The 17257-nt window shown below is 41.7% G+C and overlaps 1 protein-coding gene across 1 annotated transcript in view; it reads left to right on the top strand.

Moving 5' to 3' along the window:
- Nucleotides 1-17257, top strand: part of prdm16 (PR domain containing 16) — a 177089-nt gene that overhangs the window by 45392 nt on the left and 114440 nt on the right. The window contains 1 exon segment of the mRNA XM_085393453.1: nt 15364-15827. Within this exon segment, the coding sequence (XP_085249579.1) occupies nt 15364-15827 (464 nt within the window).

Consider the following 17257-nt stretch of genomic DNA (forward strand, 5'->3'; position numbering starts at 1 on the left):
GGGGCAGTCAGACAGACAGAGTCCAGACAGAGGCCATGTGAGTATGTGTCATATGGAACAGATTTAGTGCTAATGACCCCCACCCACGCACCGACGCATCAGCTCCACCCCAGTGCTACACACACGCACATACTCTGTGCCCACCTTCTGCCACCTATTCCTCCAACCCCCAGCTTTCATTCCTCCATCCTGGCCAGTATCATCCCTTCACGAGCAAAGTGGGTTTGTTCCAGCACCAGTGTCCCATGGCTTCACCCATTCAAGCACAGTTGCGCCCTTCTCACCCACTGCCTTCCCCCTTTCCTTCTGGTCATCCCTTAATGGCGTCTTGGAGTGAAGACAAAATTAGGTCGCAAAAATTAGGACATTAACTTTGTTTGATTTTAATGTCAAGTCTCATTTTTGGAACTGGGAGCATTTAGAAATCAAGCGCTTCCCCAAAAGGGACTGGCATACACCTTCTAGCCTGCTAACCTTCTTCTAATATATTCTATTATATTCTACTGTTAGCTAAAAAAATGAGGGTAGGCCTTGGTTCTGAAGAATTGAAGTGAGCATTTTTTGGGGTATGACTAGGGATTTGGACTTAACTTCAGTTCAACTTGAATGATTTAAAACTTCCCTTAAGATCTTTAAAGTTTACTTAAAACATACTCTGACTAGTCTAGAAGCACTCCAGGCTTGAACTGGGGAAGACTCTAGGCTGTCTTTGAACCTGGAAACAGGTGTGTCTTTCTGCAGGTTGGGTGCAGAGGTGGTGGTGTAAGGAGCTGATACTTTGTCAGGTTAGGACGAATGAGAAAATGAGTGAAGTGTCATTGACAGAACCGGGGGCGGGGGGGATTAGAGAAAAGTGGGACTATCTAGGGCAGACAGTGTTGAAAAGATTTTTTTAAAAAATGTGAGAAAGTGTCGACAGAAGGTGGATTTCGAGTAAAAGTGCTGCTGTCCCTTTAGATCCAAGCAGCAATCATGCGTCCTGAAAAACATTCTTCACTGAAAGTCTCAGGAGCCCCATTTTCACCATTTTTTACAATGAATAAGATATATTGTTGTACGTAAATTACGATGTGGAGATTGTGTTATGGAGCTTCGACCACTTTGGGTCTTGACCTCAACATCGACCTTCACTCAGCCCATCGGGCCTCTGCACTTCCCCTATCTATGTCACATTGAGTCTGGCATTCTTTCACGTTAGCGCATCGCAGCGCTGCAGATAGGTCTGCCAGACACCTCCTCTTCTCTTCTAGTATCTCTGCAGCACTCACACACACGGTTAATTGGTAACCAGAGTTTATGAGTAGCTGGGAACTCATAGTTTGACGACGCAGTTCGAAGACGCGTGAGATAATATGTCGGCTTTCGGTGAGTTATGATTACACATGTGAATGTTTGAGATGTATGTCTGAGGTATGGTACTGCGTGAAATGTGGGTCTGCGTATACGTGTTGTAGTTTGAGGTTCTTTCGAGTTGTGACAGTGCTTCTAGAGAGGGGTGGTAACGGGCTACTTGGGATAATACTAAATATTTGTTTAGTGTTATCATGTGAAGTTCCTTTAAAGCACACGTTTAATTTCCTTCTGCTGAGAAATGCGAACATCTATAACCGCCGCATGTGCAACACATCCTTTTTTTCGTATCATTGAACAGTAACTTAGCGAAGGATTCTCTTTTAGACGGAAGTTATTTTACCCCTTTGCCTCTTCAATCAATATCAATAAAGTGTTCTGGTAATCTATTTTTACCCTCCTTCAACAACTCAGAGATCAATACTCATCTGTCATGGTTTCAACGCTGAATGTTATCACTTGTGCTGGAGATTAGCCTGCTGGAGCATCTTATCCTGACATTTTCTGTTAACCTGAGTTATGTAGGTTAGAATCAAAGATCCCTGTCTGTTGCTTATAGGTTATATTTGTCCAGTGATCACATATCAACTTCAAGTAACAGAGGACGATCCCTTAAATATTACCTAAAATGTGGCCCATTTTCTTTCTTTTTTTGTTTTTATTAAGTTAAGAACTTATGAATTTTCAAATTTTCTTTCGACATATCTGAATATTTCTTCCAAGGAATTCTCTGTCAAACTTTAAAAAGCAAGAAAAAAGCAAGAAAGAAAAAAGAAAGAAAAAAGCATTCTTGTTCGAAGGTGTTCCTCTTATTGTTTTACAATTTATTTTCAATGTGATTTACATAGCGCAAAATCACAACAACTGTTGCCTTAAGGTGCTTTTTATATTGTAAGGCAAAAGCCCAACAGTATTAGAAAGAAATCCTCAACATTCAAACGACCGGTAATGAGCAAGCAAGTGGGAAAGAAAAACTCACTTTTAACAGGAAGAAACCTCCAGCAGAACAAGGATCAGCCCATCGGCTATGACTGGTTGGGGGTGAGGTGAAAGACCAGGGAGCAGAGCGAGGTAGAACACACCGTGATCAGTTCCCTGTTTTGGTCAGCTTTTTTTCTTCTGAGCCTCATGTCTTTAAAGTTGTTAGTTACACAAGGGCTCTTTGCTCTGTTTAAGTATTTTTTGTATCCTTTGTTATAGCGTTTTCCTCTCACTGGTCAGTTAACCTGCCTGGTTAATGGGAGCCTATTACTCTGTCACAGTAGTGAAGACGGTCATCCATATCCCAGACTGACACAGCACCCAACCAGGGCCATCCTTCATCCCATTCTCATCCTTCAAGCCTGACCACTCTCTTCCATCTGTCTGTCAGACCGGGACTTGACCTCTCACCTTTGGAGGCCCGCCCATCTTGTTACCCCTAACCTTCTCTCAATTGTGCCACTGGCCAGCAATGGTTAATGTGTGTGTGTGCGTGTGTGCGTGCATCTGAGATCATTTTTTTTCTCAAAACTTTTTCTGAAAGCCTCTAAAAAGGTTTTTGTGATATTAAATAGTTCATTTACACTTAGTTGGATGTAGTTGGAGTAGGATTGGGTCACATCATTTTAATATTGAGTATGAGTTTGTTTTTATTTTTAAAAAACAATAGAACATCAATATCATCCGGTAACAGCTTGAATGTGTTATTATTGGTATTTTTTTTTATCTGTAGAAGCACCACTTAACTGTAGTCAGTTTATTTTTCTATAGCTCACAAATGCATTCTTCTGACATGTAGATATCTTGAGAATGGCACTATTATGAGAATCAAATTCAAATCAAACTACTTCAAGCAGTGATTTTGGTTTAATGTTGAGTTTGATGTGGCCCATTTGGACCGGTTCAGCATCCAGCCCAATGTGATGAATGGTTCTAGCTAAGGTAGCATCAGTGCTCCCTTGCCCTTGTTTCTTCACACACACACACACACACACACACACGCACGCACGCACGCACGCACGCACGCACGCACGCACGCACAGCCACTCATTGCCACCAGACCAGCCATGTAATTGATGACAGAGGTCTAACATTTGCAAACCAAATGTGGAAGAGGGAGAAAGAGCAAACTCTACTTCTAACACCTCTTTCTTTCTCTCCTTTTCTATCTCTCTGCCTCCCCACCTCCTCTCACTGTCTACACGCCCACTCTTTCATTAGGCATTTGTCACATTGATATGAAGGGCCAGGGCAGCATTGTGACATGCTCAGAAGGCAGTATAAATATTTGATTAGCTCTAATGGAAATCGTCACAGGGCGCTAATTGCACCACACATTATCTGAGGTGCAGTATCAGCAGCGGACATCCCCTTTGATCCTCCCTCTGTCTGCCCCTCTCCTCTTCCTTTTACCCATCGAAGCCTCTTTATTCCTTTGTTTATGCAGTTTATTTTGGGTCATATGTCATTAAGTGACCTCACCAACCCACCCCTCCTGCCTTCCTGCCTTTTATTGTCACTAGCCTGTCTCGCTGATATCTTTCTTTCAACGCACTGTGACGTCGCAGTCTGCCTCTGCTCTCCTCCTTAACGTATTTGTGTTGTTGTTTCCGTATTTCCTTCTGTGAAGTAGGTGAGGCAAAATAGCGGCAATGGCCGTATGCCCACGGAAATGTATGCACCCACGGGTAACCAGAGGACAGTAAACAGAAGGGAAACTACATAGACGCTTGCTTTCATCTCCAGCCAGTTCAGGACGTAAAACCAGCTATATGGACATGAAATATTACCATGGGAGGGTTATAAAATATAAACGGATATTAATGAAATAAAAATCAATAAATTGCTGGTGCTGGGTATATACTTTCTAAAGATATGATGATTGGATTCATATTTAATACTAATTTTACACAGAAAAAAAATCACAAGTCAGGCTTAATAGCCTGAGAGTAATTTTTTAAAACAAATTGAAAGTCCATATTTTAACCATGTTTTTGTGTAGCTATTCCAGTAAGAATCAACTCAGTTTTTGTTGCACCTGTCACCACTCAGCTCAGTAAATGTGCTCGTTCATTCTGGCTTCAAGCCTCCATTTACTTGTTTACTTCCAGTGTTGCTTTTAATGCGAGCAACTCTGTTTTGTTTTGTTTTTTGGTTTTTTTATGGCTGCTTCTAATGCACACGCATTACAATTTATTTTCTTAACACATCCTTCCTTAACCTTCGTTCTGTTTGTGTTTACTTGTTGTTATTTACGGTGCGTCTCCAGCAAAGATCTGTGACATTGTTTGCTGTCGCTCCCCTTTCTTTCTCTCTTTCTCTCACCCTCCCTCAGACGCTTCCATTTAGCCAAAGACAAAACAAGTTAATTAGATCGGAAGTGCGGGCCCATCAATGGGGAATCAGTATTCAGATCAAGACCTTGTCTGGACACAAACAGCAGGAAGCCAAACAAGACCCCAGTGCTGCTGAATGGGAGGACGGGAGAGGGAAAGAGACACGGAGAGAAACAGAGAGAGTGTGAGAGCCTGTAGTTGGTAGGGTGAATGGGGGCAAAATGCACTGTTTGGCTAATTCTGTTGTATCTCTGGGTTCCCTTTCATATTTGTGTGCCTGAACAACACCTTGTCCTCGTAACACAAAGTTAGTATTGTTTTGTATCATTTTGTATTTGTATTTTTTAACGCTGGTTCTAAATTAGTTTTTTTGTGAAGTTTGGTCTCCTTCTTACCTTGCTCTGTTATTAAGCATTGTGAACTTGACTTGTTTATAAAGTTGGCCACTTCCACCTTACAATTAAGCAAGATGCTAATGCATGCTGCTATTGTTAGGACACTCCGAATAGCATTGAAGGTCAGTAATGTAACTTTTAAACACAACGACAATGACCTGATTCATAGTTTGTAAGCTTTTAGCATTATCCCCCAAAAAACAAACATGGCGATTGCTGTACTCTAAATGTAAGTAGGTGTTCAGTGCAGGATATGTAGCGTGTTGCTATTACACTGCATATAAAGGAACGTATGCATTTTTGTGAAGACATTGTTAGCAAATATGGTAGCACATACAGCAGCAGATATAAAGATGGGGGAGAAGCAGGGAGACGAGCGAGGAGAAGAAAGTGGAAAGGGGAGGGGGTGGGAGGTATAGCTCCCATTATCTCGTGCGGAGGTCCACCTGAGCTAAAGACAGTCATTTGTTCCTGAATCGACCTGTCGACCCCTCCTAATTACCAGCCAATTATTTCCAAATGGACCCGCGTTCACCCCACACCCTGCGCACTTAAAGTGGAGAGGGACAAAATTGCCTGCCTCTGTCTTTTTCATTCTCTCCATGTCTGCCTAACCCTGCCTTTCTTTTACTCCTCTCTCTCTCTTTTTTATTCAGTCAGAAGTATTTTTGCACTTATTGTTGCACTCAGTTGCCTAGCCATATCTCACACACACACACACACACACACACACACACACACACACACACACACACACACACACACACACACACACACACACACACACACACACACACACACGTGGTGGTTGTATGTGTGTTAATTAAGAGTCGTAATTATGGAAGGAAGTGACACTCGACCTGTGTGTATGCATGTGCTGGCGTGTGATGCATGTGCATAGGTATTTGATTTCAAGAAACAGGAAACATTTTGATAAATCCATTTTTTTTGCCACATGCGTGCATGCCTAGAAACACAGCAAAGAAGTGAGATAGAGTACAGGGATGAGAAGCAGTCACCTAAGCACATCATATCTGCATTATGTATTTATATTCTCTCTTCTCTCCGGCACCGGTCAGTCTCAGCCAGCTGATGTGTATCGATGGGTCTGGCATTCAGGAGCCACCCAAAGGAGAAGAAGTCTGTGGCTATGTTCCCAGAATTCTTTGTGGTTGGCCTCCATTGTTCTCAAGCACTTGTATACAGTATTGTCAGACTGATTGTGAGCCTCCGCTTGCGCTCTCTCTCTCACTTCGAGGACAGCTAAAAAGCGAGTCGAGCAGAAGAGGGGGACGGAGGTGAAGTGGATGAGGAGGAAGGGAGCAGTAAGCATTGTGTCCCTCTCTCGCCATTCTCCTGCCTTCCCATCTGTTTCCCTCTCTTCCTTCCTGTTTCTGTGGGATAGTGAACAGATTAGTAATAACACCGCCACCGCTCCTAATAGGGGAAGTCATGGTCGGGAAATATGATGGATAAGTTTGAGATATCATCTGGCTGAGTGGTGCAATAGTTTTGAACTCTGACACCTAGCTGCTTGCTGAATTACTTTGATCACTTTGGTGCAGACTCAATGAGCATGTGTGAAAGTCAGAGTGTACTGTATGATTATAACACCATGCTGATGTGCGTGAGAATGCAGAGTTTGTTTGTTTTTTCACATTTTTACTAACTATATCAAAGTAGTCAGTTTATACGTTAATGCACACACGCCTGACTGCATCTCCATTTACAGTACACGGGATGAACATGTGACACGCATAATTTTCATTCTCTAGTCCTCTCTAGTCCATTACTTGATGTCATTAGCATCCTTTAAACAACTAAAATAAAACGTGACCTATTAGAGGCTTCGGAGAACCATTATTTACTGAAGGTATTGCTTTAGCTTTCATACTTACATGTCTTTGTATCCCTATATAACCTGTTATTTTCCTATGATATAAATCCTATTGAGTACTAGCTTAATAGCCCCACAGGGATCATTTGGCTTCATTTGATCTAAACTAATATGCATATTGAGGAAAGTTCACAGTTACATGGCTTAATGTGTCTGTGTGTGTTCTGCTCATAGTGGGCAGAGACGGAGCTGCGTACCGGCCTCCTGGCTGAGTTTGAAGCTAAGTGGATTAGCATATCTCCCATGTCAGTTCCATTCACTGTGACAGCCTGATGACATGGGACTGTGTGATGGCCGTGACCCACCTGACGTCCAGAGCTCAGGCCTCCCAGCAGGTGGTCTTAGTCTGGTAGTGTGGGAGAAAGCAGGAGTGAAAGATGAAGGAGTTCTCATTCGTTATTAGAGTAGAGATGGACGGCAAACATAACTTCCTGCAAAGCTCTGGGTAATTTCTTGGCTTTTCTATAAGTCTATTAAAGCCTGGTCTTATTTTATCTACATTATATGCCATTTAGTAAATGCAAATACAAATTGATAATAGAAGCATTATGTATAGTTTGCATTGGATAATGCCCTTCCTACAAATTTTAAGGTAGATGACAATGACAAATGACAATATATATATTTGCATGTTGCATGCTCTCTAAGGCTTATATGCAATTATGTGTTTTATACAGTCTTGTAGGATGCACAGCACTACACCACAAGCAATGGCTGATAATATTAAAAGTTTAGTTTAATTAGTTTATTTTTACAGTGGGACAGCTATATTACATCAACTGCTCAACACACCTCACCATTTATAACCTTAGCTGGTTTGCAATGCCCGTCCCTATCTGGGCCTTTAAAATGCACACAAAAAAAATCACTAAGGTGTACAAACTATATAAGAGGTGCACACATGTATATGTACAATTTGAATTCAGAATTACATACAGTGTAGTTACACTGCATTATGACTTTGACTTTAAACAGGAACCCTTCAGCAGCTCCACACATTCAACTCCATAAGAGCTGATAAGCTTTAACCTTGAGTACATTTGCTTCGCCGTAGTATAAATAACCTACTTTAACTGTTCAATAACAGAACACTAAAGTTAAACATATTCAAGTGCACAGAGACTGAGTGCTGAATTCTGTTGCTCACATCAGCCTTTTGTTTTTTCTGCTGCACCGTCTTCTCTTCATCTTATGTCCCTTGTGTCTCTCACACCTCTTCTTTTCCATATCTTTACATTTCTTCCTTCCCCAAAGACCAAGAGTCTCCCTTGACCCTTGTAGTCATCCTGCGCTCACTCTCATACTTTTCGCCCACCACCTCCATTCCCTTCCTCCTCCTCCTCCCCCACCAGAGTCTCGCGCCGGCCTAGCCAGGCAATGCTAACACGTTTGTCAGGGTGATTAATAGCGTGCTCGATTGTCGTTAATTCACTGGCTAATGACTGGAGGGAGCGAGAAAAAGAGAGGAGCAGGAGCAAGGCTAAAGAGTAATAGACTGATGTATCGGTGTATGCTGCGTCCAGTCTGCCAAACCACACTGACTAACACAGACACACACTCAGCATGCACACACACCCAAGTGCATCCATGTCGGCTAAGAAATCTGTTGGCCATGAATTCCCTCTCTAGATTTTCATCTAACTATGATAATCAGGCAGGTCAGGACATATAGATATTACTGAGGTGGACGCAACGCGATATTGACCAAGATCCAGTAAGATTTTATTGAAATCAGTGTAAAAAAGTGTGATTATTATTTCACATTTTACACATTAAAGACAATATAAACCCATCCTAAAATAAAAAGTTAAACTGAATAAAGTGCCCTGCTTCGAAAAAATACATGCACACATACAGACGCACAAGTCAAACCTCTCTTTTCCCTGGTTAATTAGAATAGATGGGTTTGTTCTGAACACTGTCTGCCTTGGTACTCCCCTAGCTGCTGTCTGGCCTCCCGAATGGCCTGCTAAATGAAGCTGCACAAGAAGTGGGTGTAGGGACTCTCTCTCTCTCTCTCTCTCTCTCTCACACACACACACACACTCACACACAGACACACACACACCTAGAGACTCACAAATAGAAATGGAAAAAGAGATCGACAAAGCACAGTGTGAAAGTCTGTTCCTGAAAAGTGGAATCTTTGAAAGCAACCATACGTTCTGTTATTCTGTTGCCTGAAGTGACGTTTTTTGATACATTAAATAAAAACTGAGATAAATTATTTGCCTCTAGATTTGATTGATTTCTCTTACTTCTGTGGATAGTGACTGTGACCTTCCACCGGTAGTGAGGATGTCTTCATAAATCAGACTCACCTTTAGATCTCAGTGAAGCTGTAAAATTAATTCAAGAATTGCTTTCCATGGTGGTGAAAATTTGACTGTGGCGTTTGACATTCAAACTTTGCTTCACCGCCTTGTTTGTGCGGATGTGCTCTGAGTGTTGACGATGACTCTGGTTTGGTCCCACTGTCCTCCAACTGGCTCCTTCGTTCAGTAGCCTCGGAGGATTGGAAATATAAAACATTTAGCAGTTACGCTGATTTATCTTAGCGCCGACTTTGGCGTCCTCTTTAGCAATGCAATGGTCTGATACATTAAAGTAATGAGAATAGTTTTCTTCTGCCTGAATTGTTTGTTATTGATTCTGAGGCTCAGTTTAAAATAGCTGATTTAGGTGGTCTCGGTTATTGGGACATGTAAATGTAAAGGGTTTTGCTTAGTTTTCGCTGTTAAATCATGTGTAGACTATTCACTGTTGTTTGATTCCTTCTTTTCACCTTCTTCTTCTTTTGCACTCAGTATTCTTCCTGTTTTATCCACCTCCTTTCTTCCCCCTTCTCCCTCCTCTCTCCATACCCACCCCCTGGGTGATGTTTGCAACTCAATTTGGCAAATGTAACTCAATATTGATTATTATTAATATTTATCATGTTTGTGAACATGTTTTCCTAGTGCTATTAATCTGCCCTGTTAATAAATGTCTGCAGCAGCCTGGTCCCCAGGGTCCCCTGGGACTACAGGGCCACCACACACACTTATACACGCACACGCAAAAACACACCTGCTCTCAGCTGCAGGAGGTTGCCTGCTGTCTCCTACTTGCCTGGAGGCTTGATCTCAGTGTATACACACACTCACACATGCACTTTATTGGAGGATGGAATGGCTCTGGGCTGCTCAGCACAAATGACACATCAATACATCAGCCATGTTGTATTGATGCTACACACAAACATAAAAATGCACACTCACTCTCTCCATTCTGAGCTGCAGTGACCAAAGTCTTCTAGCCTTATAGTCATAGACAGTAAGTGATGAGACTCAGACAAAGAGACACCAATATTAAAGTAAATGTTCTAAATTCTGCCAAAAAACAAGGTCATTGGGTCAGGATGCGTGGATTTGAACCTTTTAAGAAATGGAAATTAAATTTCAGTTTTGTTCCCACGATATTTTAGTCGTGTTAGCGCTTAAAGAAATAAAAACCACCTACTTTTTTACCACACTTTTCGTCAATGACATAAGCATTGTAAACTGTGGCTTGTAAAAATGCAAACTTAATAATAAAATAATTAAGTCCTATAGTTTGAGTATCTTATTGCTGAGATTGTTGCAAAGCAAACAATCCCAGTATATGTTGCTGTTGGATAAATTCTTTATTATAGTTATTATTGTTATTGCGTAATTATCTGCAGCATTACATGAGCAACCCTGTGGAGGGGAAATGGGCCTTCAGATGGTGCATTGGCCTTTTTCTCTCTTTCTTTTTCTTTCTGTCTTTCTTTCCTTCTTACTTTCCACCTATTCCAAAGTAGCTGTGTTGTAGTTTTAAGTGTTGCTTGGAAATGCTCCCTGGTGCTTTTACAAGGGGAAACAGTGTGGTGTTCTTGCTCGGAGAGGCTTTCTCATATTGTAGATGATCGTGCCCCCAATGCTCGCTCACTAGTTCCACCCACATGGAAATGCACAAACCTTCTCCACTGAATGCCCTCCTTTGGCCGCCTCGTCACATGCTTCCATTTACACGTCATTTTGGATATATGGTACCCCAGTGTCACTGTGGAAAAAATCCCTATTGTACACTTTTCTTTCTTTCTTTCTTTTTTTTTTTACTGCTCACTCTTTCTACCTTTTAATTTGTCCCTGTTTGATTTTTTACAGCTGCATCCCTCCTGTTTTAAATAGGGAAGTGGGGGTGGTGGGTGGCGGTAGTGGTGGTGGTGGGGGACTCTCTTTGTGAAGACAAAATCATCAAAAGCCTTATTAAAAAGGAACTAAAAATATCGCAGCTAAGTGGGACCACATTGACACAATATAGTGGCACAGGCAGCAGATTACACTTGGCTTTGCACACTGCCCCACATGCACACAGCGCTCCCACATCAAAATGTTTGGTCATTTATTGCTCAACCACCTAACTATTTTTCATATCTGTCATGGTCCACACAGTCTCCCTCTGCCTTGATTTTTTTAAAAAATGTTTTCATTCAGCAGACGATCTTTTCCCCCCATATTTGGAGTCTCTGCTGAATTTTGCATAGTTTTGCCTTTCCCCTGGATATTGTCTTTTCATCAGTGGCTGGCTTTCTTTTTGAATTAAACCAGATCAATTTACGGCCAGCCAAAAGATGCAGTCTCTGTGTGTACTGGAGAAGGCAGTCAGAGAAGTAGGATGTGTGTGCTTTATAATGGCCATCAATGGGACACACACACACACATTTTTTTCCTCTCTCTTTTAATGTTATCATAGCCACAGCCATGACCTCACCATGCTGCTTATACACCTGGCTCTGAATAATCGGGCTATTTTTGGCATCTGTTCTATCCTGTACTGTGCAGTTCTTTTTCTGTTCAATATGTGTATCCCTTCCTAACAAGAAAAAAATGCACCTTTGAGCAACAGCTTTACAAAGAATTGTAATTTTTTTTTATTTTCACTAAAGGCATGACTGCTTACTCTGCAGGAAATTAGCTGGTCTTTATTATATGCATTAGCTCCTTTCTCAGAATTCGTGTATGCCATCAGTGTTGTTTCCTCCTGCTCTTCAGACTACATCGATAATACCGCTCAGTCCATATGCCACAAGGCACATGTGTTTGTGTGCGTCCAGGCAGACGGCAGAAAATTACTCCAGATCTCTATCTTTATGCATTTAAGTCTAGAGTGCTCTGATTAAACACAACCACAGAACAATTTGCCTTTTGCAAGGCCCTCCGATTAAACCGCTGATTTTCAGCACCGTGTCAAGTTATTTTGCTATGGCAACGCTGATTACAATGTTATCAGCATTTCATATTTTATTATTTTTATTAAAAAAAAAAATCCTCAGTAGCTTCTTCTAATCTTGAACGGAAAGAACATGTTTTCTTTAATATCTTGTGCTATTGTTGTTTCCTTGTTGTTGCAATAAATAGTTGATGGTGTCAGATGTGTACTTTAGGCTAGTGACTGTAAATGCTATATCGGTGTCATATCTTGTTCTTTCCCTTTGACATGTAGTAATTATGAGATATCATCTTTACCTACAACACCATCTGATCTCTTGCGCATGTGTTTTGAGTACAGTAACAGCTCCTTCAGTTGCAAACAGATGTGTGTTTGTGTGATACCCCGCATCTGTTCATACGTGCCCTAAAATCTTTGTTATTGCAAGCCATGCTACAAAGCAAAGAGCTCCGTTTATGGCATGCATTTACAATTTATCAAATAAATGGGATGCCTTCATGTGGCCTGTGCCTGGCTCTCAGGCAGAGCAGAGTAGTTTTCCACTGGAATAACAGCCGCTGAACAAGCAGCCTATTGTAGCCATGGCCAGCACCGGGACCCCCAAGGTGCGAATTAATGATTGACCCCTGATGTAATCAGGATAAATAGCTCCCCGTAAAAGAGAAAGAGATGGCGTAGGGGAACAGAGAGAGAAAGAACAACATAAGGAGCCAGGGAGAGGAAGGCACTATCTGGCCTGGGTGTTTTTTAAGAAGCCCTTAGGGAGGTGAACCTAACATCTCTTTCTGGGACGTTTGAGACCCAGAACTAACACACAGCTGTTTAAAAGCAGCTCAGTCATCAGTTGCTGGACTCTTTGTCTTTTCCTCTTTGTTTTCTTTCTCACCCTTCGACTTATGAGCCTGCTTTGTTTTCTCATTTGCACTTTCTTTTTTTCATCATCAGTTGAACATGGTATTACAGAATGGCAAAGAACATTCGTCTCTGGTCTCACATGCTTTAAAAAAAATTGTTTTCTTTTTAGGAATTAACAAAGTTACGACTGAAAGTTGAACATGTTTAATATCACACCGTGTGGTTTACTGCACCATGCGTCTCACAAAAGATGTTTTGTTCATTAAGATTAAGAGGAACTTTTATTTTTCTTCCCTTCTCTTTGTTACTCAATTATTTGACGTGGCGATCTGTGCATTTTGTTGTTCATAGGGGCTCTTAAAGCCAAATGGTATTTAATAGATTTTCCGAGGCTGTCTCTCTGCTTGTCAAAATTGCTCTCAATGGGTCAAGTGCCAGTGAGAGTGGGGGAGTGAACAGAAAGAGAGAGAGGGAGAGATGGAGTGAAAAAAAAGTTTAACAGTCTGAAAACACTTTTGATTGTGTGGAAGGAGCAGCAGATAGAGCTGAGTTATAAAACTTTAATTGATCTGTGAAAAGTGGAAGCTACTGCTGGCTCACATGTTCCAATGCTTAATTGCACGCCTGGTCTGAATCCCCACGAAACAGTGATCATTAAAAAACAGGTTTCTTTCCAGTCAAAATCACTGGGATGACGCAAAATCACTAATAAAAGGCTGACTTTTACTGCTTCAGCTTTATGTGATAAGTTACCCAAATGTATGTGGACAAGCTGCAGGTTTGCCAGGCTCTGAAAAGCCCTCGTCACATGCTTCCAAAGTTTCACATTTCGCATTTTAAAGTTGCATGTCTAATTACAAGATAGCAAAAAAAGGTAACCACTGCACATTGTGTGCTTTTCTACACTTTCTGTAACAACAGTTTTGTTATTTGGATTCCCTAACAGCATATTCTGCCTGTATTTCTCTGCCTTTCTGACCTGACATAACACAGAAACAGCATTTTAGAATGAATAAACTCACGGAAATAAAACATCCCAATTGTTAATTGAATTCAACTTGCATCATTTTTTAAATTAAAACCTCTCATTACAAAATAATATACTTCCACACACTAACAAGCACATTTTTAAAATGTCATGTTACAGCTCCAGTTAAAACCTGGGCAGCGACGACAGGCTTGGCAGCAGGCTAGATGGAGGTTAGGAGAGGGGGAAAGCGCTTGATTGGAACCACTCCTGCTGTAATTTTGGGCCTAGTTGGCCTGCTGATTGCCAGTCCCTGTGTTTAGATAGTAAAACTGCAGTGGTACTTTGACTTAAGACACCAGGACTGTCTAGAGAGGGATAACAAAAAGACGTGTATAGGTGTGCTTAAGAAAACAGAGACACAAACAAATAGGTACAGATCTGTTGAGGGCTGGATTGAAAAATGTGCATTTATTTCATATTTGTAAGCTTTCTTCTCCCTTGATGCCATTGGTCCTGATTCAAATTCCAATGTTATGCTATTTACAAAGGAAAATTATTACACATCTTAGCTTTACTAAAAACTTGATATGCCGTACTAAAAGGCCTCTACTCAAAAACAGCCTAAGGGAATGATACTCACCAAAAGGCTCTAGTGCATACAAACTTTCATTTTACATAATAAATGCCTGAATTATACAGTATGAAAAACAAAATCATGAAATTTGAAGTTACCAAAACCATACTTGCTGTTCTTGTTTTCACTCATGTCAGAATGGTGGGATCCTGGAGCGCCGGCACAATCATGTTGTCAGGTCTTAGATGTGAAAATAATAATGGGCGACGAGGCCCAACAGGTCAATGATAGATATAACGAATTATTTGTAAGATGAGTCCTGGCAGGACGTGGTGACCATGATTAAACTGAGAACTATTCCCACGAAGGACTTGGCCACTATCTCTGTGTTTCTGGCTGTTCTCAGATAACCTCTGGAAAATCAGTGAACTAAGCATTTTGTTGCTGAAGCCAGTCAGATGGATAAGTATGACTTTCTGAGGACCACTAAATTTCCTCATTGTGCTGTGTGGTTTGCCGACAATTTAGAGGTTAGGACATTGAAGTGCATTTTGTAACTTAAGGCCAAGAACTCCTTGCATGCGTAGTATGCCACTGGGTTTGGAAATATGATTTACAGTATTTCAATTTCTGTCTTCAATTCCAGGGAAGCTATTCACATAGATTTATGGCTAAAACCAGATTTTCTCTTCCCGTCTATATAGCTGGCATGGAAATCCAGGAGGTTACACATCCTTTGTGACATCTCTGTGTGTGTCTTTGTCTCGTAGATGACAGTGAGCCAGTGGACAGCATGTACGACACAGAGGCTGATCTGCCAGGTTTAGCGGCTGGCAGCGGAGGTGGCGCCGACAGCCCAGAAGACGACGCAGAAGACGGCATCATCAACATGTCCCCCTTGCCCTCACCGACTCCCTCCCATCCAAACAGCAACCACCACCACCTGCTACACTCCCATATCTATGCCTCCCACCACCACCATCTCCACAACAATAGCAGCAGCAGCAATGACCAGGACTTCACCACACCCAAGGAGGGCTCGCCCTATGAGGCACCTGTCTACATTCCTGATGACATTCCCATTCCCAGTGAACTGGAGCTGCGGGAGTCCTCTGTGCCCGGTGCAGGTCTGGGTGTATGGGCAAAGACCCGCATAGGTGCTGGTGAGAGGTTTGGTCTGCACAGCACAAAGCATCATGTGGCCACAGGCAAAGACAGTTCCTTTGGATGGGAGGTAGGAACTATCACAGGTTCTCTGTGCAGTCATTATAGTTGCTGTTCTTTTAATTAGTTTTATTTTATTTCACATAAACTGTGGGTCCCTTTTAATCCGCTACTGGTAACGCAGTACAACACAGTAAGACACGGAGCTAAATAGAAGTGAAGAAAGTAACTAAAGCAATGAGGCACTTTTCAGATTTTACATTTCCTCAAGAGAATCTGTCTCATCACCATAGATGCCCATTCTGTTTCCATCATGTGTAGGATTGGACCTCATCTTTGATTGTCGCATACACTCAAAGTCATACGCACACAATACACTTATCCAGAATTCCGGCAGAGCAACGTAGCAATGTCAAATGGAAAAATCTGGCTGATTAGCGGTGGTATCAGCTTTTCTGGGCGTCGGTCTGAAGCGAGCAGACTCATTTGGTCACGGCATCTGATATGGAAATGGAAGAAGCGTGGCCCAGTGCGGTGGCGGCATATTGAACTATTAATTTTCATTTCAACATGACATTAGAGGATATTGAAGTTGCTTCAGTAAGCTCATTAAGGGAAAAAAGAAACTCCTGGTCTCTGTCTCTCTCCGTCTCTGTCTCGCTTTCTCAAATGCCTAATTAGAGGTGAAATATGCTGGCCTGCTTTTCGTTTCACTGACTCCTTGACTGTTCGTTTTTCAGGAGGACGGTCATTCACGTAGTCTCATATTACATTCATACATAACAAAGGATAGAAGCTTGGACAAGTTAATCATTGGAACATCATTCTGAAAAGGGCAGGATGTGATTGAATTGGACACCAGCAGCTGATGGGCACAGTTAAAAAAACTTTAACCAACAAGGCAGGGAATTTTTTTGAGAATGTTGCCGTGGTTTCATGCTTTATACTATGCAATACATAGTTCAAATGTTAAAACTCATGGCTCATGTTGATAAAATACCGTCAAAAAACCAGTCAAATGAAAATTATGTAGATAAATTAACAAAAAAATCCCATCATAGTTTCAGTCTGAAGAAGTCTTTTTTTCAGCCACGTTTTCTTCTCACCAGTTGTAGGAGCATGCAGACGATTAAAACACTCAGGCACACGCTATGTGGCAGTGTGCCAGGGTGAACATATTCCTTTTTAAACTTTGTATTATGGCCAGCCATTTGGGGTGCAAGAGGCTTCTCTCCAAAAGCTACACACTCCCCACAGCGCTCATGTTTTCTCTCAGTTTTCCCTCCTCCTTCCTTTTTTTCTCCCCGGACACCCGGCTAATGCATATTCATCAGCATAGCTTCAGCTCTTTTGCTTTAGGACGAGGCTGACTTAAGCTCTAAAGAGAAACATCCACACGTCCCCACCAAAGTGCCCTGGCAAAAACACTCGCACCTGGCCTAAAAGAAGGAAGAAACTCAGCAAATTTTACACTCTGTCTACTCCTTTAAAATTCAATTC

The sequence above is a fragment of the Rhamphochromis longiceps genome, linkage group LG20 (genome assembly GCF_057381845.1).
Source record: "Rhamphochromis longiceps isolate RC_006_pf linkage group LG20, R_longiceps_female_GT1.1, whole genome shotgun sequence".
NCBI lineage: Eukaryota > Metazoa > Chordata > Actinopteri > Cichliformes > Cichlidae > Rhamphochromis > Rhamphochromis longiceps.